The sequence below is a fragment of the Paramisgurnus dabryanus genome, chromosome 1 (assembly GCF_030506205.2).
Source record: "Paramisgurnus dabryanus chromosome 1, PD_genome_1.1, whole genome shotgun sequence".
Taxonomy (NCBI): domain Eukaryota; kingdom Metazoa; phylum Chordata; class Actinopteri; order Cypriniformes; family Cobitidae; genus Paramisgurnus; species Paramisgurnus dabryanus.
Window position 1 is genome coordinate 39711664 of NC_133337.1, and position 24773 is coordinate 39736436.

The 24773-nt window shown below is 38.6% G+C and overlaps 1 protein-coding gene across 5 annotated transcripts; it reads left to right on the plus strand.

Moving 5' to 3' along the window:
- Positions 1–867: 867 nt before the first annotated feature.
- Positions 868–23107, plus strand: LOC135743115 (alpha-tectorin-like). 5 transcript variants are annotated; one of them, XM_065260668.2, is made up of 44 exons: positions 868–966; positions 1201–1258; positions 1619–1761; positions 3436–3714; positions 3857–3952; positions 4028–4181; positions 4310–4563; positions 4655–4801; positions 4901–5480; positions 5572–6158; positions 6276–6840; positions 6989–7593; positions 7691–8240; positions 8430–8629; positions 8913–9048; positions 9295–9363; positions 9502–9570; positions 9700–9768; positions 9908–9976; positions 10106–10174; positions 10304–10372; positions 10612–10733; positions 10831–11109; positions 11207–11302; positions 11404–11557; positions 11790–12043; positions 12135–12281; positions 12379–12958; positions 13053–13639; positions 13740–14304; positions 14440–15044; positions 15133–15682; positions 15832–16031; positions 16217–16426; positions 16571–16759; positions 16844–17130; positions 17530–17801; positions 18065–18178; positions 18272–18456; positions 18647–18807; positions 18943–19188; positions 21274–21436; positions 22532–22634; positions 22723–23107. In XM_065260668.2, the coding sequence occupies exons 2-44, from the start codon at positions 1216–1218 to the stop codon at positions 22824–22826; spliced, it is 10926 nt and encodes a 3641-aa protein (XP_065116740.1). In that variant the 5' UTR covers positions 868–966; positions 1201–1215; the 3' UTR covers positions 22827–23107. The 5 variants fall into 5 exon arrangements, with proteins under 5 accessions (XP_065116740.1, XP_065116741.1, XP_065116742.1 ...); XM_065260669.2 differs by lacking the exon at positions 9700–9768; XM_065260670.2 differs by lacking the exons at positions 9908–9976; positions 10106–10174.
- Positions 23108–24773: the final 1666 nt, after the last annotated feature.

The window sequence follows — 24773 nt, forward strand, 5'->3', positions numbered from 1 at the left end:
AGTTGAATGCTTTATGTTCCAAGTCTGTTGCTTATTTTTCTGTAAAACATACACCTAACCTGTCAAATGTCTTAAAATAATCACCATTGTAAGCAATGTTTGTGGTAACTGTGGTATAAGCAGAATAATTGAGTCCGGTCCTTTCAATTATTCAAAAATAATGCACACCCACGCTTCGCACCGTGCCACATTTCCACCTTGGGTGTGCATTATTTTCAAATAATTCAATTGACCAGAGTATAGGCCGTCGTCAATTATATCTTACATAATAGGGCGTTCAATCTTAAACAGTCCGATGCTGATTCTTACGTCAGTTGCCTTACATGCCATATATATATGATGAGGAAGAGAGGCAAACGTTATTATTAAAAAGGTAAAAAAGTAAAAAAAATACATTGGTGTATAATGCATACTTTATTAAAAAAAAGACATTATACACAATTTCTTGTAGAGTGAAAAGTTAAGACTTTGTTAAACATTGTTCTCAGATATATCACATATCCATTTGTGTATATTCTAGATATTTTGGACAGTTTATTGTAATGTATTGCATACCACTTATTTCGTACTTTAATTCGTCCGATATCGAAAGGCTGCACATTTACATTTTTATTTAAAAGTATATTAAGTTTCTGTTCACCTGGTTGAAAACAAAAAAAGCTAATACAATACATGAGATATATTATTATTATTATTATTTTTCATCTGTAGGTGTGTTTAGGTGTGTTTGTGGTGGGTGGGAACAGGCATCTCAATCATGCGTAATAATATATCGACTTAATTATAAATTGAAAAGCTGAATCTATTTCAAGTATTTAAATATATAGTTCAGAGTCTATAAAGATGTTTGCTCCGCCCATGTAGTAATTAAAGTACAGATGAGCCTGTGAAACCTGCAGTTCAGCATCTTTCATCCTGATTTAACTAGTGAAGAGAAAATCACCCCGCGGTAGCATTTCAGCATAGGTAAGTTTATTCCTCATAACTTTAAGCACACTGGCCTTTAAATTACTTTTTCTGTCATCAGCTTTAAAAATATTTAAAAATTAATTTAGGTGGATTTAAATTAAATGGTATATATATTTTTTTAAGAATAAATGTGTGTTTTTCCTATATAAGATGGGTAAATGAAAAAATTTGACTCATATACTCATTGTATCATTATTCATATACTGTGTGTGCCTGTGTTTGTGTGTGTAGGTGCAGTTTGACACAATGAGAGTTTTAATCTCATTGTATGTATCTATGCTACTGGTTGGTGAGTGTTTTACACATTATTAAATCTGTCACGTGCATTGTACTGTTTTTAGTTGTGGCTTTACTGTAAAAAAGTTTATTAAGTTCCTAAATGGAATGCATGTTGAAACTTAAATACTTGTGTCCAAGCACTTGGTACAAAAAAAAACAGGTCAATACATGCTTCTGTGTTTAAAATATGTGACATTCACAAACTGCACAGTGAAAAAAGGCCATTTGATAAATGACAAGACAATAATCTTATTTTAATGAGCTTAGCAAGTGTAAGTAAAAATGTATGCAATAATATACAAAATCCCCTTGACATATAAATGATTTTTTTCACACTTAATGTTCATTTTTTTTGTATTACTTCTTTTAGGCAGTAGCATCAACACTGGCAGCCTGTTTTATCCATTTGAAAATGGAGATGCGAAGAATCCACGCTCGGATGATGGAAGCTCACCAGCGATTCAACTCCTGCAACCATTTAAGTTTTTTGCAAACACATACGACAAAATCTATGTGAGTTTACTAAATAAGAGAATCAATTTTGGATTATTAGAGCCAGATTTAAGCAAAACTTCGTTTTTAAAGGGGATTAACTAAAAGCACAATTAGCACTGAAAAGGTGTGGTCTAGTTAATTTTTTGCTATTTTTGTGACTGACCTGTTTGCATTTCTAGGCATGTGCCTTTCAGATGCAAAATGTATGGGAGGAGAGTATTTAAATAAATCATGCCACACAATTTACTAACAATTGTATTATTTAACAATATAAAAGCATGTCTTAAACTATTTTGCACTAGAAATGGCTGCAATTGTTGCTGAGAGATGCACAAGAGATCTGAGAGCGCGTGATACAAGGGAAAGGAACTTTTGACGTAACACTTTTTTTGGAATGCCAGAGGAACATTTTATTTAAAAAAATATTTTATTTGATGGAGGAAATTGAGAGGAGTCACTAGGAGAAATCAAACACCAGCAGCTGCTTCAAAAGTTCTTCTAAACCTTCATTTTTGAGTTAACAGTGTGTTAACAAAGTGGGTTTAACTCAGTTAAAATCCTATGGTAAAAATGTGGAGTTTTTAATAACATGATACAGTAAAGCAGCATCAAATCACGATTGAAATGTGACACCGATTTCATATGACAGTTCACTAAACATTTACATTTTAGACGTAATGTTGACTGTTTTTGTTGTTTAGTTCAAAGATCACAGCAGAACCATAACGTGTCAGTCTCACTTCAACACTCAATCGTGTCTTAATGTTAAGTGCTGGTGCTATTCTTAGCAAACAACCAAACATTTCCGCGCTCACTATCGAAAACCAATCAAATACATTTAAAATATATATTTTTTTAATCAGACCAAACACATTTTTTATTTTATTCAGCAGTTATATATACCCTACAATAACTTTTGATAACAGTAGCCTATTAATAAAAAAAAGGGCAAACAAGCAAGGACTGTTGGTTTGTGGGACATGGAGCTGGTAAACAGGTGAAGGGAGACCGCAGGCTCGTCCAGGGCGGGCACTAGTGACTCACAGGGCGGGCCGGCCCCCCAATGCCCAACCATGGTGCAGGGACAGAACCACACCTATTTATTGCTACCCTGAACTATAGGGTGACCATACGTGCCATCTGTCCAGTACAACCACATACGTCATCGAGGTGCTCACATTTCAGTATCATTGTAGTTTTATTCTTACGCTGAAATGTAACGTTTGCTTTTCTGAAATAATAAAATTCGATGACATATGCGGTCGACAAATACCGTACAACTTCCGGAAGACGTGCCCGAAATCCTGGCCAGGATATGTCACGGAAAAATGGCACGTATGGTCACCCTACTGAACTAATTTGCGCAAGATTAGTAGATTGCGTTGGTCATTATAGAAATGAGCTGTTGCACCAGTGTTATTTAATTTGTGCCTTTTTAGTTAATAACCAGCAGATATTAGCACTCCCATCGGCACTTTTATGGAATTGTGCTCTCCGGTAATTGGCCCGTTAAGTTTATCTTGCCTTTATTGTCTGTTACTGAGGGTCACTTTTTAACGTGTGTTACAAATCGATTTACCAATAAATGTCCAAAAGTATTATGACTTGAAAATGATAAAGGATAACTCTGTTTTCACATGGCTGTGTTTTGCATATTTTAAAAGGGTCCTGACTCACATAAATCTGTTTTAGGTCAACAACAATGGACACTTGACTTTTGAAGAACCATGGACCAGCTGGTCTCCGTACGGCTTCCCGGCTTACAGTGACAAAGACATCATCGCTCCATTCTGGACTGATATTGATAACCGTAGGACTGGTGTGATCTCATATCAGCAGTACACTTCGGGTGATGTCCTGACACAAGCTACACAAGACATAAACCAATACTTCCCTGATCTGAGCTTTTCTGCTTCATGGGTCTTTGTTGCAAATTGGGACAGAGTGGCATACTACAGATTGTCAGGAACTGTAAGAAAGCAAACTCAGCTCCCCGCTCTCCAATGAATCTTTTAAATGATGCTAAACTGGATACATCTTAGTATTGTCCTGCTTTGAAGCTATTATATTCTTAATATTAAATTTCTTTATATCTTTTCAAATATATTTACAGGAAACATCTTTCCAAGCCGTTTTGATTTCAAATGGTCATCTGTCATTTGTTTTAATGAACTACGGTGTCATTGCTCCACCACTACACTGTGTACAGGTATGCACAACATGACAAATTAATAAAAGATTTATTTGTAACTACATGTAACTGACTAAGATGTCTTAACATTAGGCCGGTTATGACACCTTCGACTCAAGCCACCATTTCTCAATAACGGATTCAATTCAGAATGAAGTCACAAACTTAACATACAGCAGCAATGTCAATGTAACAGGCAGATGGGCATTCAGAACAGATTATGGACCACCGAGTTGTCAGTTCAATGGTAATTTTATTTGCAATAAAACTATTAATGACCTACCTAAAATTGTACCATGGTTGTAAAACTGAAGAGCTGCCTTTTAGTAAATAATTTACGTCATAATATCCATAATACATAAATCTTTGTTTCAGGTTTACAAGTGCAGATGGGAGATTCTTTTTGGAGTGATGCCACCTGTCAGGAGAGATGCACCTGTACCAGCAGAGGCCTCCAGTGCAGCCTGGAACCCTGCACTTATTCCCAAGCATGTCGTGCAGCAATTTTCCAATACTCTTGTCAGTACATTCCAAGACAAACCTGCACCATCTCTGGAGATCCTCACTACTACACCTTTGACAATCAGATTTTTCACTTTCAGGGAACTTGCACTTATGTTCTCTCTGAGGTTAGATTTTTTCAAACAAACGTGTCTATGTATTTATATTGTATACTAATTTGTAATTCACTAATGATTCTGATGTTGTATCATTGTTTAGGCTTGTGGAAATGATTTGCAATATTATCGTATTGAGGGCAAAAATGATCATCGAGGTAGTACACGTGTGTCATGGACCCGGATGGTCAGAGTGTTTGTGTATGATCAAGAAATTGAACTGATTAAAGATCACTATTATGAGGCAAAGGTTGGTATTATTTTATACTAATACTACATTGTTATAATGGTGATGTGTTATTGAGGATCTTTTCATATTCCTAAATTCTCTTGTCTCAACATTGTCCAGGTTAACGGTACCTTTAGAGCAACACCATTCACACTGAACAATGGCTCCATCCAGGTCTATCAGTCAGGTTTCACCTTGGTCATCAGCACAGACTTTGGTTTAGTTGTTGCATATGATTCATACAGCTGGGTCACAATCTCTGTACCTTTTGAATACCAGAATGCAACATGTGGTCTGTGTGGAAACTTTAACCTGCATCCTGAAGATGATTTCCGTTCTCCTTCTGGAGAGATACTGAGCTCAGATGTGGACTTTGCCAACTCTTGGAAAGTAGACGGAGACACAGACCTTGAATGTCATAATGTCAGGTGCACAGGTCTGGCTTGTGCTAATTGTAATACAGATGACATGAGTGTTTACAGTGATGTAAATCACTGCGGGATCCTAGGAGATGTTTTTGGTCCTTTTGCTGCCTGCCATTCTGTGATTGCACCACAGACGTACATAGAAAACTGTGTCTACGATCTTTGCCTAGGAGGAGGATACCAACCAATTCTGTGTCAGGCTCTCAATGTGTATGCTGCTCAATGCCAACAACAGGAGGTACAACTAGGCCAGTGGAGACAACAGGGATTTTGTGGTAAGAACATTCAATTTGCTTGAAAATAATTACTTAAAATGTGGCAGCTGAAAGATCTGATATTGTTGCATGATATTGTTGCATTTTTCAGAGATTCAATGCCCTATTGAGCACAGTCATTTTGAGGCCCAAGGAACAAGCTGCCCAGCCACCTGCAGTGATCCCACTGCTCCAATGAACTGTCCATTGCCCAGTCAGGAGAGCTGTATCTGTGACGATGGGTACATTCTCAGTGCTGGTACATGTGTACCTGAAGCAGCCTGTGGATGTACCTTTGAGGGATTCTATTACGCTGAGGGACAGTCAGTAGTGTTGGATGAGGACTGTGGCAGGCAATGTGTTTGCAGTAGCATGACAATGATCTGCAATCAGCATCAATGTGGTCCAGCAGAGGTGTGTGAAGTTCATAATGGTCAGAGAGGCTGCAGACCCACCAGCTATGCTACTTGTTCAGTTGAAGGCCAAGGTTCATATCACACATTTGATGGGCAAACCTTCAGATATCCCGGAGCTTGTGGACTGACTCTTGCAAGGGTGATGGGGCCATCCCAACTACCATACTTTGCTGTGACAGTGGAAAAAGTGCCTAGAGTTCCTCAAGATTTTGCTAGGTTCCTGAAGTTTGAGGCAGATGGAACTCAGGTCTCCATAGAAATGGGTGGAGGGAGCAATGTGCAGGTAAGCCAGAATGTTTTTTCTAATTTCTGTATTCCTGTATTAAAAAACAACTTAACCAGCATGAAAATCATGTATATGCTAGATCATTTAACTTTTGTTATTTATTCTGAGATACAGGTGGATGGACAGGTGCTTGAGTTGCCCATCAGTGTTGGTTCCAGTCAGATACGCATCTATCACAGCAGTGTTAGGGGTTTTGTTCTTGAAACAAACTTTGGGGTGACTGTCAGAGCTGACTGGCCAAACATTGTCCGAATCACAGCACCAAGCACTTACAGTGGTACACTCGGAGGTCTATGTGGAAACTTCAATGAAAACATTAACGATGAGTTTTACAGCCGAGATGGTGTTCTACTGAACGACACCCAGACATTTGCAGACAGCTGGCGTGATGGGTCCCTATCAGCCCACTGTGAAGACACAACTAACATTTGGGAACCAGGACAATATCAGATCAACAGTCAGTTCAGTGAGCACTGCAGTATCATGACCATGCCTGATGGACCATTTGCTGAGTGCAGCAGAACACTAGACCCTTCACAACGCATACAAGATTGCATTCAGATGTTGGAGCACACAAGAGGTGCCAGGGAGGCTCTATGTGAGGCCCTGCAGGGATACACACTGCTCTGCCAACAAAATGGCATCACAGTTGGAGAGTGGAGAAACCTTACCTACTGTGGTTAGTGTCTTGTAACTTGTGAGATTTGGAGACTTAAAATATAATTATATAATTTAAATATAGTTACATATATTCCTTTTCATTGAGCTGCAAAGTGCTGATCATGTTGCTCTATTTTTCTTTTTGTAATTATGCTTTGATATTCCAGATCCCATCTGTCCACTAAATACCCATTATGAATTGTGTGGCACATCCTGTCCTGCATCCTGCCCTAGTCTCTCATTTCCCTTCCAGTGCACTCTGCAGTGCCAGGAGGGATGCCAGTGTAACGATGGACTTGTTCTGAATGGAGATCAGTGTGTGCCTCCAACAGGATGTGGTTGCCACTATGCTGGGTGTTATCGGCAGCCTGGAGAGCAGTTCTGGCAGGGTGAAGAGTGTCAGTCTCTGTGTGTTTGTAATGGGATTACTGGAAATGTCCAATGCACACCATCATCTTGCAGTGAACAAGAAGTCTGTCGTGTGGTGGATGGACAGTATGGCTGCCATCCCAATCCACATGGTAGCTGTTCTGCTTCAGGAGACCCCCATTATATATCTTTTGATGGAACCTACTTTGATTTTCAGGGCACATGCAGATATGTTCTGGCCACAGTATGTAATAACAATCGCAGTCTTCCACACTTCCAGGCTGATGCAAGAAATGAGGCTTGGCAGGGACTCTCAGTTTCAGTGACCGTTGAGGTTTTTGTCAATGTTTCTGAGCATCTGGTACACATGTCACAGGACATGAATGGTTATTCTTCTGTTCAGGTAAGCAAGTCTTGTTCAATGTTATTTGCTTGAGTACCAAAGTAAGACATTTTTGTCCAACTGGTATAAACAAACTGTTGGATTCACTTTCAATCAGGTTGATGGAGAGATCAGGAACCTTCCCATCCTACTTGACTCTGGCAGGGTATCGGTCTATTCCACTGGATCACAAATAGTTGTTTCAACCGACTTTGGTTTCAGTGTGACTTACGGCTTCTGGGCAGTAAACATCATTGTACCTGCAGACTACAGAGGAGTTACGTGTGGACTCTGTGGCAACTTTAATGGTCATACAGAAGATGACTTCATGACTCCTTCGGGTTCTTTGGCACCATCAGCAGATCAGTTTGGGGCTGAATGGAGGGTTGAGGATGAAGTGCAATGCAGCGATGGACCTGGAGATGGTCCATTGTGCCAAGATCAAACTATTGCTCAAAGTCTGTGTGAGATCATCAAGGACAATCAGGGCCCATTTAGCTTCTGCCATGCCGTTGTTGATCCACAAGCATACTTTAATGACTGTTCATTTGATGTGTGCCTCTCTGGAAACAGTAATGATGTCTTGTGCCACTCTTTGGAATCCTATATGAGGGCTTGTCAATCTGCCAATGCTGTTGTCTTCCCCTGGAGAGAAAGTTCATCCTGTGGTAAGTGACTGAAAGTGGGAAAATACCAGTTTATTTAATCCATCATTTACTTTAAAATGTGTTGCATGTTTAAGGGATTTCTCTCACTTTAATTTTACCACTAAGAAATAATTTGATGGTATAGTACTTTGCTATCTTTATATTTTGCTCATCTTTTTGATACATATATTTTATTTGTTTCATTGACAGCCATGTCGTGTCAGTTAGAGAACAGTCACTATGAGTTGTGCGGCACAGACTGTGGTCATATGTGTGCCAGCAGCGTTGATGCTAGTTGTGAACACACATGTTCAGAGGGTTGTTTCTGTAATGATGGATTTGTGAGGAGCTCAGGACTCTGTGTACCTGTAGAGCAATGCGGCTGCTTGTATGATGGATTCTACTATGATGTGAGTATTTAAACATTGCTTTTATGTTAATGTAAGCTTCAGTATTTTAAATCTAAATACATTCCATCATATAGAGAAGTAGTGAAAGTACGGACAGTATGTCAAGTGTAAAATATGGTATCGCAATGGTACTTTGACATATGGAGTACTTGGTAGTTGATTTCTGTGTTCACTACATGTTGTGCTTCTTTAAAGAACAAAAGTTCGTGACATCATTATGGCACTTAATGGTTAACCCCTTTTTTTCAAACTTAAAATGTAATAATTATAATGTTTTTAATAGATTGGTGAACAGTTCTTGAGTTCAGAATGTTCTCAACGTTGTGAGTGTTTTGGCCCGAATGATCTGCGTTGTTCTGCATACTCTTGCCCACCGACTATGGAGTGTACAGTCAGAAATGGACATCGTGGCTGCTATGGTGATACATTTTTGTAATCAAACATGACTATTTTTTTATTTATCAACAAATTCAAAAATGAGTAATAAAAAACTTTATTGTTTTTTGATACAATCCATTTAAGGATTATGACACAAGCCGCACAGATATTAATGGCGGAAATATTTGCGCTCGAACTCTCTGAAAATTGGTGTTTTTATGTCAGTGTCAAAGCCTTAGTTTTAGTTTACATTAGTTCTTTATTTAATTTTTGTTCATTTCTTTTAGATGTTCAGAACATTACTCATACTACTGTTGTGCCAGACACAACTTCAATAAGAGAAACCACTACCACTGGTATGTACTGTATCATCTGTTGGATTACAGTCTGAAGGACTGTATTACTGAATTGGCAAATGGTGTTTACATCAGTGTCAAAACCTTTCATGTTCTTACTTTAGTAGTTCTTTTTTTAATGTTTGTTCACTTTTTTAGATGGTTGGACCTTTATTGATACGACCGTTGTACCAGACACGACTTCAATAAGAGAAACCACTGGCACAGGTATGTGCTGTATCCCCTGTTGGGTTACAGTCTGGAGGACTGTTGTATTAAATGGACAAATGGTGTTTACGTCAGTATTGAAACTTTAAATGTTTAGTTCTTTATATAATGTTTGTTTACTTTCTTTAGATGGTTGGAGCTTTACTGATACGACCGTTGTACCAGACACGACTTCATTAAGAGAAACCACTGGCACAGGTACATGGTGTATCCTCTGTTGGGTTACAGTCTGGAGGACTGTATTACTAAATTGACAAATGGTGTTTATGTCAGTATCGAAACTTTAAAAGTTCTTTCTTTATTAGTTCTTTATTTAATGTTTGTTCACTTTTTTTAGATGGTTGGACCTTTATTGATACGACCGTTGTACCAGACACGACTTCAATAAGAGAAACCACTGGCACAGGTATGTGCTGTATCCTCTGTTGGGTTACAGTCTGGATGACTGTTGTATTAAATGGACAAATGGTGTTTACGTCAGTATTGAAACTTTAAAAGTTTAGTTCTTTATATAATGTTTGTTTACTTTCTTTAGATGGTTGGAGCTTTACTGATACGACCGTTGTACCAGACACGACTTCATTAAGAGAAACCACTGGCACAGGTATGTGCTGTATCCTCTGTTGGGTTACAGTCTGGAGGACTGTATTACTAGATTGACAAATGGTGTTTATGTCAGTATTGAAACTTTAAAAGTTTAGTTCTTTATATAATGTTTGTTTACTTTTTTTAGATGTTTGGACCTTTACTGATACGACCGTTGTACCAGACACAACTTCAATAAGAGAAACCACTGGCACAGGTATTTGCTGTATCCTCTGTTGGGTTACAGTCTGGAGGACTGTATTATTGAATTGCACGAGGAGTGACTGAGTGTAAAATTGAATAAAACTGTGTGTGAAATCTGTGGTTGCAAAACTTTTCAGATCCCAATTTATGATTTGGGTTTGATTTTAGAAACAGTGTGCAATTTAATATTATTGTTCTTGTAGTACATATAGATGATGGCCTTATCCTATTATATCCATTGTTTTATTTCAGTCCCATTTTATCCGTTTGGTTCTGGAGACACAGTAAATGAACGCTCTGATGATGGAAGTTCTGCAGTCATCTACCTCCTGCAACCGTTTATATTTTTTGGACACACATACAGCCACATTTATGTAAGTAAACCTTTTATATAAAATTAATTCTTTACAAATCTGTTCAGATTTGACTTTTTAAAGATTCTGTCCATTATAATAAATCCATGTTTCTCAGGTCAACAACAATGGACACTTGACTTTTGATGGACCATCGGGCAGCTACTCCCCATACAGCTTCCCAGGTCATGGTGGCAAAGACATCATCGCTCCATTCTGGATTGATATTGATAACCGTGGTAATGGTGTGATCTCATATCAGCAGTACACCTCTGGCGATGTCCTCATACAAGCTACACAAGACATAAACCAATACTTCCCTGATCTGAGCTTTTCTGCTTCATGGGTCTTTGTTGCAACCTGGGACAGAGTGGCATATTATCCATATTCAGGAACTGTAAGAAACTCAGTTTACCTATGTCCAATAAAAAAATTTAAATAGCAAAACGATGACTAAACTTTTCAATATTGATAAACTGCTTATATGCTCACAGGAAACATCTTTCCAAGTGGTTTTGATTTCAAATGGCCATCTCTCATTTGTTTTAATGAACTATGGTAAAATTGCTCCATCAGCGCAATATGTACAGGTATGCACATTATGAAAATCTAGTAAAAGAAAATCTAATGTAATTGTATTATCTGTAACTAAATGACTAAGTAGGCATCTTGATCTTTTTCTTACCATTAGGCCGGTTATGAAAATATCGACTCCAGCTATTATTTCTCAATTACTGGATCACTCCAGACTGACTTCACAGGCTTATCATACAGCAGCAATGTCAATGTAACAGGCAGATGGGCCTTCAGAACAGATTATGGACCACAGGGCTGTCAGTTCAATGGTAATTTTATTTTCCCAGTTTTCCCAGTGCATATTCGATATTAACAGTTGACATGCAAATTTTTGACATGGTGAAGCTACCATGTGAGGAGTTTTGGATGCTGAACAACAAAGGAGCATGAACCAGCTTGGATTAATTTTAAAACTCTTGTTGATCTATGCTGGTTCTCTTCTAGTGCTTGAAAAATGATATTTGGTGTTTATATACATAATACAGTAAGTCTTTGTTTTAGGTTTATCAGTGCAATTAGGAGATTCTTTCTGGAGTGATGCCACCTGTCAGGAGAGATGCACCTGTACCAGCAGTGGACTCCAGTGCAGCCTGGAACCCTGCACTTATTCCCAAGCATGCCGTGCAGCAGCTTTCCAATACTCTTGTCAGAACATTCCAAGACAAACCTGCACCATCTCTGGAGATCCTCACTACTACACCTTTGACAATCAGATTTTTCACTTTCAGGGAACTTGCACTTATGTTCTCTCTGAGGTTAGATTTTTTCAAACAAACGTGTCTATGTATTTATATTGTATACTAATTTGTAATTCACTAATGATTCTGAACTTGTATCATTGTTTAGGCTTGTGGAAATGATTTGCAATATTATCGCATTGAGGGCAAAAATGATCATCGAGGTAGTACACGTGTGTCATGGACGCGGATGGTCAGAGTGTTTGTGTATGATCAAGAAATTGAACTGATTAAAGATCACTATTATGAGGCAAAGGTCAGTATTACAGTATATTGTCACTGTATTATTGTTACTGTATGAAATTTTGACATCTTTTCATGATCCTTAATTCTTTTGTGTCAACATTGTCCAGGTTAATGGGACCTTAAGAGCAACGCCATTCACACTGAACAATGGCTCCATCCATGTCTATCAGTCAGGTTTCACCTTGGTCATCAGCACAGACTTTGGTTTAGTTGTTGCATATGATGCATACAGCTGGGTCACCATATCAGTGCCTTATGAATACCAGAATGCAACATGTGGTCTGTGTGGAAACTTTAACCTGCATCCTAAAGATGATTTCCGTTCTCCTTCTGGAGAGATACTGAGCTCAGATGTGGACTTTGCCAACTCGTGGCAGGTAGAGGGAGACACAGACCCTGAATGTCATAATGTCAGGTGCGCAGGTCTGGCTTGTGCTAATTGTAATACAGATGACATGAGTGTTTACAGTGATGCAAACCACTGTGGGATCCTAGGAGATGTTTTTGGTCCTTTTGCTGCCTGCCACTCTGTGTTTGCACCACAGACGTACATAGAAAACTGTGTCTACGATCTTTGCCTAGGAGGAGGATACCAACCAATTCTGTGTCAGGCTCTCAATGTGTATGCTGCTCAATGCCAACAACAGGGGGTACAACTAGGCCAGTGGAGACAACAGGGATTTTGTGGTAAGACAATTTGCATTTATCTTAAATCACTGTGCTACAGTTGGAGAAAGATCAGAGATTGTTGCTTGTTCTTACTTACACATTCCCATTCCAGAGATTAATTGCCCTATTGAGCACAGCCACTTTGAGGCCCAAGGAACAAGCTGCCCTGCCACCTGCAGTGATCCCTCTGCTCCAATGAACTGTCTATTGCCCAGTCAGGAGAGCTGTATCTGTGATGATGGGTACATTCTCAGTGCTGGTACATGTGTACCTCAAGCAGCCTGTGGATGCACCTTTGAGGGATTCTATTACGCTGAGGGACAGTCAGTAGTGTTGGATGAGGACTGTGGCAGGCAATGTGTTTGCAGTAGCATGACAATGATCTGCTCTCAGCATCAGTGTGGTCCAGCAGAGGTGTGTGAGGTTAATAACGGTGTGAGAGGCTGCAAACCCACCAGCTATGCTACTTGTTCAGTTGAAGGCCTGGGTTCATATTACACCTTTGATGGACAAACTTTCAGATATCCTGGAGCTTGTGGACTGACCCTTGCAAGGGTTATGGCACCATCCCAACTGCCATCCTTTGCTTTGACAGTGGAGAAAGTGCCTAGAGGGCTTCAAGGTTTTGTTAGGTTCCTAAAGTTTGAGACAGAAGGAACTCAGGTCCTCATAGAAATGGGAGAAGGTAGCAATGTACAGGTAAGCCAAAATGCTTTTTCTCATAAGTTTTTCCTGTATTAAAAGCAAAGTAATTCACATGCTAGATCATTCAACATTTGTTCCCCATTCCCATACACAGGTGGATGGACAGATGGTTGGTTTGCCCATCAGTGTTGGTTCCAGTCCGATCCGCATCTATCACAGCAGTGTGAGGGGATTTGTTCTTGAAACAAACTTTGGGGTGACCATCAGTGCTGACTGGCCACACATTGTCCAAATCACAGCACCAAGCACTTACAGTGGTACGCTCGGAGGTCTATGTGGAAACTTCAACGAAGACATTAACGATGAGTTTTACAGCCCAGATGGTGTCCTACAGAACGACACCCAGACATTTGCAGACAGTTGGCGTGATGGGTCCCTATCAGCCCACTGTGAGGACACAGATGACATTTGGGAACAAGGATACTATCAGAACAGGAGTGAGTTCAGTGAGCACTGCAGCATCATGGTGATGCCTGATGGACCATTTTCTGAGTGCAGCAGAACACTAGACCCAACACAACGCATACAAAGTTGCACTCAAATGTTGGAGCAGACAAGCGGTGCCAGGGAGGCTCTATGTGAGGCCCTGCGGGGATACACACTGCTCTGCCAACAGAATGGCATCACAGTTGGAGAGTGGAGAAACCTTACCTACTGTGGTTAGTATCTGGTAACTTATGAGATTTGGAAACTTAAAACTGAATATTGTTTATTTAATTCCTTTTCATTGAGCTGCAAATTGCTGAACATGTTTCCCCATTCTCCTTTTTTGTAATTATGCTTTGTTATTCCAGAATCCACATGTCCACCAAATACCCATTATGAATTGTGTGGCACGTCCTGTCCTGCATCCTGCCCTAGTCTCTCATTTCCCTTCCAGTGTACTCTGCAGTGCCAGGAGGGATGTCAGTGTAACGATGGACTTGTTCTGAATGGAGATCAGTGTGTGCCTCCAACAGGTTGTGGTTGCCACTATGCTGGACGTTATCGGCAGCCTGGAGAGCAGTTCTGGCATGGTGAAGAGTGTCAGTCTTTGTGTGTTTGTAATGGAATTACTGGAAATGTGCAATGCACACCATCATCTTGCAGTGAACAAGAAGTCTGTCGTGTGGTGGATGGAGAGTACGGCTGTCATCCCAATCCACATGCTAGCTGTTCTGCTTCAGGAGACCCACATTATATGTCTTTTGATGGAACCTACTTTGATTTTCAAGGCACATGCACATATGTGCTGGCCACAGTATGTAATGACACTCGTGGGCTTCCGGTCTTCCAGGTAGATGCAAGAAATGAGGCTTGGCAGGGACTCCCAGTTTCAGTGACCGTTGAGGTTTTTGTCAATGTTTCTGAGCATCTGGTACACATGTCACAGGACATGAATGGTTATTCTTTTGTTCAGGTAAGTAAGTCTCATTTATTGTAATACCAAATAAATGACAATATTATCCAACTATTATAAGCAAACTGTTGAATTCACTTTCAATCAGGTTGATGGAGAGATCAGGAACCTTCCAATCCTACTTGACTCTGGCAGGGTATCTGTCTACTCCACTGGATCACAAACAGTTGTTTCAACCGACTTTGGTTTCAGTGTGACTTACGGCTTCTGGGCAGTAAACATCATTGTACCTGCAGACTACAGAGGAGTTACCTGTGGACTCTGTGGCAACTTTAATGGTCATACAGAAGATGACTTCATGACTCCTTCAGGTTCTTTGGCACCATCAGCAGATCAGTTTGGTGCAGAATGGAGGGTTGAGGATGAAGTGTCATGCAGTCATGGATCTGGAGATGGACCATTGTGCCAAGATCAGACCATTGCTCAAAGTCTGTGTGAGAGCATCAGGGACAACCAGGGCCCATTTAGCTTCTGCCATGCCGTTGTAGATTCACAAGCATACTTTAATGACTGTTCATTTGACGTGTGCCTCTCTGGATACAGTAATGATGTCTTGTGTCACTCTATTGAAACCTATGTGAGGGCTTGTCAATCTGCCAATGCTGTTGTCTTCCCTTGGAGAGAAAGTGCATCCTGTGGTAAGTGACTGGAAGTGGGCAGATATAAGGAAAACCACCAGTTAGTCTCAATTTTTATTTAATTTCTGTCATTTTTTCTTAAAATATGTGTTACTATTTTTTTCTTAATAACTATGCGTTTTTATGCATTTTGTTTGTTTTATTGACAGTCATGCCGTGTCAGTTAGAGAACAGTCACTATGAGTTGTGTGGCACAGACTGTGGTCATACGTGTGCCAGCAGCGTTGATGCTAGTTGTGAACACACATGTTCAGAGGGTTGTTTCTGTAATGATGGATTTGTGAGGAGCTCAGGACTCTGTGTACCTGTAGAGCAATGTGGCTGCTTGTATGACGGATTCTACTATGATGTGAGTGATAAAAAGATGGTTTTACAATTGTGCTTGGTACCTAATGATTACTGTATTTAAACAACTTCATTTAAAAAATATATATATTTTGTCTAGGTTAATGGACTAATGACATAATTGTTTATTCTTAGTGAATACATTTTTCCTCCATTTTGGACAAAGTTAATCATTGATGTTTTTGATAGATGGGTGAAGAGTTCTGGAATTCAGAATGTTCTCAACGTTGTGAGTGTTTTGGCCCAAATGACCTGCGTTGTTCTGCATCATCTTGCCCATTGACTATGGAGTGTACAGTCAGAAATGGACATCGTGGCTGCTATGGTGAAATGTCCACATGTTCCGTGTGGGGTGACCCTCACTACATCACCTTTGATGGAGCTATCGCCCACTTTCAGGTATTAACTGACTGACATAAATCTACCAATAGTGCAAAGATTACAACTTTCTACATCCTAGCTACCTGATGACCTAATACTATTGAAAGTGCCAAAGACAAAAAAAATTGAGAAAAAAATGTGCATTGTATAATTTCTTACCAGGGAACATGTTCATATGAGATTGCCCAGACCTGTGGTAACATTACTGATGAAGATCTGGAGTTCCGTGTGGTGGCCACAAACAGGCACCGTGGAAACATGGCAGTGTCATTTGTGTCAGTAGTGGATGTTTGGTTGTCTCACCATGGACAACAGACGCAAATAACTATTGAACAGACCAAACAAGTCAAAGTGAGTTACATCTTAGATTGTTGATACAAATACATTTGTCCTAATTTTCTTTCTTTTTTCTCAATTGTCTAACTTCCCTTCCAGGTTAAAGGGAACTACTCTGACTCAGCTTCTCAAGTCCATGATCTGGTAGCGGTATATGAAGAGCAGGGATTTGTGGTTGTGAATGCATTCAACAAACTTCTGGTCCATTTTGATGGCCATAGCACCCTTCTAGTCAGATTAAGTCAAAGTTTCCAAGGATCTATATGTGGTATGTGTGGCAATTACAATGGAGACCCGGCAGATGATATCGCATCACCCAACGGTGACCTTGCACCTAATGATAATGACTTTGGCAACAGCTGGATATCAGACACCAGTACACCAGGGTAAGAAGTGTGGGACTTGCTGTTGGTTCTTGACCCAGAAATAGGGACCAGATCTATTATCATGTGGATAACAGTGAAACAACAATGATAAATACAAATTAGCCAGATGCCACCTTGGAAGGATTGCAAGACATTCCTGCATCCTTGTTTGTTTCTGTCAATTGTTGACTGTAAAGATCATAAAACCAATGCAGTTCAAGGGACAATGTGAAGCCAACAGTCAATCAATCTTAAGATTTCAATACTTCAATACTGTATTGTTAGTAATATTTTTTACCAGTTGTGTATCATCACTTAGTGTCTGCCTTGAAACAGAGCCAGTTAAAAAAACTTGTACCAAGCTAGCATAGCAAATGCTGGACTTACCTTTGCTTATCTTGATTGCTGTGTCCTTTTTAGATGTGGTGCCAGTGATCAGACCGCTAATCCTGATGATTGTCCATTCAAAAAGGAGTATTCTGATCTCTGCACTATTATAACCAACAAAACTGGACCATTCCAGCAATGCCATCTTTATGTTGACCCTGCACCGTACTACTACTCCTGTGTGTATGACCTGTGTCTCTACACACCAGAGAATGGCATGTTGCGTTCATCTGTTCAGGGTTATGAGGCGGCTTGTGTTGTCTTGGGCATACAGATCCCAGAATGGCGCTCTAGTCCATGCTGTGGTAAGTCAACAATGCTCAACATTACATTGTAGTACTAGACTGCTGCCAGTTAGGACACTATATTAGAGATCGAAATGATGATTCTGCTAGTCGATGCAGAATTAAAGGATCTACTCTATAGGTTTCATGTTGTGCTGGCTAATTTTGCAGTCTTCTTGGACTAATACTTAAATCTATAAATGAGGATACTGCATCATGCAAAACCGTTAATGTGTTGAATAAATGCATTAGATATTTAATTCATCCTGTGGTTCTCCTTTAAGATGTGGGAGACTGTTGTTCTAAGCTCAATTGTACTAAAGATGAATGGTGTGGAGAGAAGAATGGTGTTTACGGCTGTTTCTGCAATGAGGACAATCCCAGATCTGACTCTTTTGGTTTGTATCATGTCTCCAAATGAATATAAAATTTTCAGTCATTTTTTTCTCTTTTCCCCCTAATGCTAACAATCTGTTTCTTTTTTCTGTCAGGTATATCTCAAACCTGTGAAAGCAGTACAGGATCTATATCTATATCCCGCTGTCAACTCTTTGAAGCTGGTTTTTCAGCTCATGACCTGCACCTCAATGATCCCAGCTGCAGAGGAATCATCCAGAATGGCCGAGTGGAGTTTAGTTTTGATAACAATGAACACATCTGTGGTACAACTCTTGTGGTAAGACTCAGTATCCACATATACTCATGTCTCAAACCACAATTGGCCTGAAAAACGACTATAATTGAATAAATTCCTGACTAATTTGTTTTGGTTTTAGCAGTTTTCAATGCTGCTTCAGTTACTATTAACGATATAAAGAAATTCTAATTAATCTAAAATAATGTAATATTGTGTTTGTTGTCTGTAGGCCAATGGCACTCATTACATCTATGAGAACTTTATTCTGGGGGCATCAGATTCAGCTAAAGGGCTCATTACCAGAGAGAGAAATCTGAAGCTATCTTTCAGCTGCATTTACTCTTTAAGCCAAACACTGTCCATGAATATGGAAATCAACCCACTGGAGAGGTTATTTTTAGTGTTCTGATTCCATCTCAGCTAATTCATTATGCTGTAAAAATGTAGTTGATGGTATTTAGTAAATATGTGGTAATATTCTATAAAACCTTCAACAACAACAACTTTCTTTCTGTTACTCAACAGCATTGTTCACAGGACCTTTCCTGCTGGTGAAGGGAGGTATCAGGTTCGAATGATCCCATATTATGATGTTGGGTTCACTCAACCCTTCAATGGAAGTGTGAATGTAGAACTCAACCAGCAGATATTTGTTGAGGTTCGTGTTGATGGGGTTGACAGTCGACAGTTTGCCACAGTGATTGACCGATGTTGGGCTACACCTGTGAATGATCCAGATTACAGTCTGGGCTGGGATCTCATCACCGGAGAGTAAGAGACAAACATTTCTTTGAAAAAATACAAACAATATCATTAAGGCTATTATTAATATAAGGTATTGGTAGATTTACAGTAATTAATGATTAGTATATAATAGTATAGTAATTAGTAATAATAAGAGTTGCCTCATAATGTACTCTAATATCAATTTATATAGCTAGCATTTTTTTGGTCTTGAAGCCCAATCTTGGTCTTGTTTTAAAAAAGATACTTCAATGTTTTACATGGAAAATATTAATTATCGTAATGAATAAAAAATAATGCAATGAAGTAAATTTTATACATAAAATTATTACAAAATGTGTTTTTACCAACAACAGCCACTAAGTGTCAATGGTTTTCTGCATACTCTTGTCACAAATGAATACATTACTGTCACTGCATTATTATTACTGCTTAAAGGGTTCGAAATATGAAAACTACATTCTTTCAGACTAACTACCTTTTCAATAGTGCTGTAACGGATCGCAGCTGATCCGACCCACGGTTCGGCTCGCGTGTGATTTGCGGATTAATACGCAAATTTAAATAGGGAAAGTTTATCATTTGTAAGTGTTTCAAAGGTTTGCAAATGTTAACATTCAAGTGATTTTAAACAGTTTAACTGCAAAACGGCGTTAAAGTGATCAGTTTACATTACGCACAAACGTGCGGTTGAATGCGTCCGGTCAAGATCGAGTCAGACGTATCATCCTTCAAAGATCAGAACTCTTGATGTTTAAACTTCAGAGAGGTGCGCTACTCTCTCTCTCATACTGTAGTAAATTAAAATACATTTGGCTAATAGAGCAATGAAAAACAACGTAACAATTTTATGTGGAGACTGTTTATGCTGCACCGTAATTCGCCCTCTGTCTGTGTGTGTGTAAGGGGACTCGGTAGTGCACAAACGGAGAGATATGCAGTCTGTGCATACAGTATTAGGTCTTAAAGAGACAGTAAGCTCAATTGACCTACTTACGTCTGTGTCATTAATGTTAATCAAACAACCCGAGACAAAGAGAAAATCACTTCTGAAGCTTTAAAAAAAATAATAATTACATTTAATTAATACAATAAATGCAGTATTATTATTCATTTTATTTCTATAACTAATGATTTTAGACTTTACTTAATGTGCAACCTTGTTCTTTTTTTCATAAATGTTTGTAATTTATTGATTTGTGATTAGAATTTTCCCATACTTTTTTTTTGCTGATCCCAAAAATCCGTGCCTCAAAATCCGTAATGTGATCAAAACCGTGAGTTTTAAGATCCGTTGCACCCCTACTTTTCAAAAAAAATAGTTTGTTGTAATGGATTAAAATTTGCATGCAAAATATTAAAGTAAACTCAGTTGTGCCGCTCATGAACAGCACCAATTATTAACTCTTTCTCTGCCATTGATCGGTTAACTCGTCAACTCAGAGAAAATGCTTCCCTGATAATGACAAGTTTTTCCGGCAATCTGTATTTCTGCTATTATCCACCAGGTAGCGCTTTTACCCAACAATAAAAGCCACTGGCTGGCAACTTTTTTTTAAATGCTGGTGGGAAAAGAGTTAATGTCATACTAGGTGTATATGACTTCCTTTTTTCGGCCCAAAACATTAAGATTTAGCCTGGCTCTTCCTAGCTTTGTAATGGCATTTTTTAAGACCATAAATTATCACAAAAATGAATCCACCACTGGGTGGGTTAATATGTCATTTAAAGAGAAACCAGTTCATATTTCAAGCACATTTAGTGACCGATATGTCGTGTTTGAATGTGAACACACAAATAAAAATGGCGACTTAGTACGCAACACCATCATTGGTTCTCACGAGTCTCGTATATATCATGAAGTCACAAGACACGTGAGAACAGTCTTACATACCGTCTCAGAGCTTCCAGAATATTTTAGACGCTTTCCTACTCGACTTCAAAATGTACAGCACACAAATCGTTTTCTGCCAAAACCTCAATTTACAGCTTTTTCAAATTTTGCACATTATTTAATGCTTTTTCAAAAAAATTCAAATCGTACCACTAAATTAGGTCAACTTATACAGCACAAAGCACCTAACAAGTCAATATGTTTTCAAATAATCTCAGGTGTCCTAATACGAATGACGTGACAGTGGAGCTGCTTCAGAATGGTGTTTCAACATCCAGCCGTTTCTCCTTCAGCATGTTTACCTTTACTGCCAACACCACTAAGATTTACCTGCACTGTGCTGTTCATCTTTGTCTTCTGGCCAGCAGTAACTGCTCAGCGGTGAGTTTACAAACTCTCTTATAACTCGCAAGGAGTTTTAAATATTTTAAAATGAAAAGTAGGGAGAACTCTGATAGGTTTGCAATGTGGTGCTGGGGATGTATGTGGACTAGGAAAATCCCATGGTGCACTGCACTGATGACGGAGCCAGGATAGAAATAAATAGGCTAGGTAGATGGGATATGAAGCCAGGATTCTGACATTAGCCGTAGGGAAGAGTTTTGTGACTAAGTGTAACACTTCTACATTAATTAAGTTGACATTAGTGGTCTTTTTGGCTACAAAGAAATGTTCCCAAACCGAAATGACCCAAATCAATTTTTACCTGATCCCCTGTGTATAACCATTCCAAAGCATCTCAGGTGTGAGAAGTAAATAAAGACAATTATCTTACTCTTACATCCAACTACAAAACACCTCAGTTTCTTATGAGACATTTTTGTTGCCACAGTTTCTTTGGCGTAGAGGCAATAGCGAACAGTGTGCAACTCACTTATACAGCATAGTCTGTCAGCAGTCATGGGCGGGGCATAAGCAATGTGACATCATATTACTCAAATAAGAAACAACTTGATCTATGAGACTGTCAAGGTTTTATGGGAATTTTATAAAAGAGTAGATAGATTTTTATCATTATAGGATAATTATAAATGTGCCTGAGACTGAGTCTGGGTTTGTAATATAATTAATAAAATAATTAAGTTCATTGCATCCAGAATGAAGTATGTGATTTAAACGGCGAAAACCTTGAAGAAGTGAAGAAATGAAAATATTTTGCCTATAAAAGCATGTAGCAGATGAATAGATGATTCATTGATTTTAAGGTTGCATGCAAAATCCACAAGGCTCAAAAATCAGAGAGGGCACGTGCCTCCTCAGTATGAATGGGCATGACCCCGCCTCGTATACTAAACAAAATATATAAATAACATTTTAAAAGCCCCACCTACTACAGTTAAATAAAAGGCACATGCATCAGTACTGGGTGGGTCTTTGTTGGCCTTTAGATCTGATAGCATGAGGAAATAGTTTCTGTTATGATATTGAATGGCTCTTGTATTTTCTCAATTTTAATTTCTGATAATCCACCCTAAGCATTGTTACCCTGGATGCCGTCAGAGAGAAGGCAGGTCTCTGGACTTCCATGACAGTGCTTCCATATCCATGGGTCCTCTGGTCTTGTCTGAAACGATCTCAGGTACACAATTGAAGAAATGTGATGGTTGTGTTAAGTTAAAGGTTTTTTATGTTTTGCAACTTTACCATGTGGTGTCCTTCATTCACAGAAACATCGGTCTCAGAAAGAAAACAAATGTCTGGAGCTCGAGGTCTGTGTGGAAGCTTGATAATACTGCTGGTTTCACTTCTGACCGCCTGCAGCATCTTCTAAGAGATTTCCTGGAAAAAAATGATTTACGTTTCAAATATTATTTGTTTGTCATATATCTGTTATTTTATTCTATTTATCAAACAAAATTGATCACAAACAGTAAACCTATTACCTATTAACTACCTTTATTTATAAAGATTTTATATTATGGGTTGGATAATCACGGGCTTTATGTCTATGGTTATATTTTGTTAGCTTGCTTTGATGCAATAAGATTGATTTCTTGACTTTTAAAATACGGTATTGTATAAAACAGTAAATAAACAGTGCACTAATACAGACTTTTTAATGCATTTTTAGCTAAACATTTTTTTTTAGCAAAACCAATTTTATGACTGATCACAGATAGACGGATGTCCCGATAACAATTATGATCATAGTTTAAACTTTGATTTGTAAGGTGTGGGAACCTGATAAACTTGCCGAAATGCAGGTTCCTTAGGCAAGATATGACATGAATACAGTAAGATGTTTCTCTGTAGGATGAAGGTGTTTCTTAATGTACTGACATAATGGAAATTATCTATAATTATTTGTATAGTTTGTGTCCACAGGGTAAACCTCAATTTTAAGGAGTGTAGAAAATATTATCTGCAAACAAATAGAAATGAATGCTGGGTGACTCCATCAAACATGACTATAGAAACCAAAAACAAACTAGTGACAAAAATTGCAAAAGCAATGAACCATCACTGTGAGGATTTTTAGAGACGAACCCAAGCGCAGACGTATATGAACACTTAACACTTTATTAAATATAAAACTAGAAAACAAAACCCACGATGGGGCAAATAACAAACAATAAACTGAACAAAAGACAGGATTTACACAGGACTATACTAACTAGACTAAACTACAAAAAACAATAACAAGCAACGGGACTTAGGCTAAACTAAACAGACTTCAAATACTCACACTGACAGGACAAAACGGACCAGTACAAGACACCAAACACAAGGACTTTAAATAGGGAAAACTTAATGACACACACCTGAAAAGAATCATGAGTAAGGGATCGGGGGAAAAGTGACGAGACCTGGGAAATACGTGGTCAGAATAATTCAATACTAAAACCACGCATTTCCCACATAAAACATGGTACTGCCAGGACCCCGAACATAAAGACTAGATCTAATTTAACACATGATTCAGACGGGTCCTGACAATCACTAAACATTTACAGTAGTTAATTTCAATAAACAAATACAATCACAGTTACTGTATAAACACACCACAGGCAGACAGATGGACCATATGTTTTTCCTTCCCCTCCTATTTTCTTTTTAATCGATATGTTTGTGCACAGATGTGGACAGGAATAACCCTTCATTTATAATACATGCATTACATGGAAATAGTCTTAAGTTCATATGAGATGTGTTAGCTGAGAGCTGTCAATCATTCTAGGCTGGGGCAGTCTCCTACAAAATTCATGAACTCATTAATGGATCAAAGTTCCAACCAATTAAAACTGAAATCCCACCCACGCTCTTGCACGATTGGTTGCATAAATAATATGGTGCTAACCTATTGAAAATGTATAATTTAAGTGATCATTATATCTTTGTGTACATAAGATAAAACAACATTGTATATTTAAAATGAGTAACTTTATTTTATTGAAAAAAAAAACTGAATTACGCTTAAAAGCAATTGACAGTGCATTCACGGTATCTGTTCATCCTCGGTGTGTGACTTGAACCAGAGAGACTACCAACTCAGCAACAAATTCACAAACACAATGCATCCAGATTCATTGTTTTAAAAACTATAATCTTAATACTGGGTACTGTGATGTTTTATTTAAAAAAGCCAAGACATGATGGAGATTGTTGTAGCTTAACAATAAGACATTTTTCTCTCATCTTTCAGAAGAGCTTTAATTAGAATTCAACCTGAAAGGTCTAAAATGAGACGAAAGGTAAAATAACACAGACAAAAGTCAAC

Excerpts from the sequence above, each read along its gene's own strand:
- LOC135743115 (XM_065260668.2), top strand. The coding sequence starts at position 1,216 with ATGAGAGTTTTAATCTCATTGTATGTATCTATGCTACTGGTTG. Across the intron at positions 15,683-15,831 it reads GAGAGAAAGTGCATCCTGTG|TCATGCCGTGTCAGTTAGAG; the intron begins GTAAGTGACTGG and ends TTTTATTGACAG. Across the intron at positions 17,802-18,064 it reads GCGCTCTAGTCCATGCTGTG|ATGTGGGAGACTGTTGTTCT; the intron begins GTAAGTCAACAA and ends TTCTCCTTTAAG.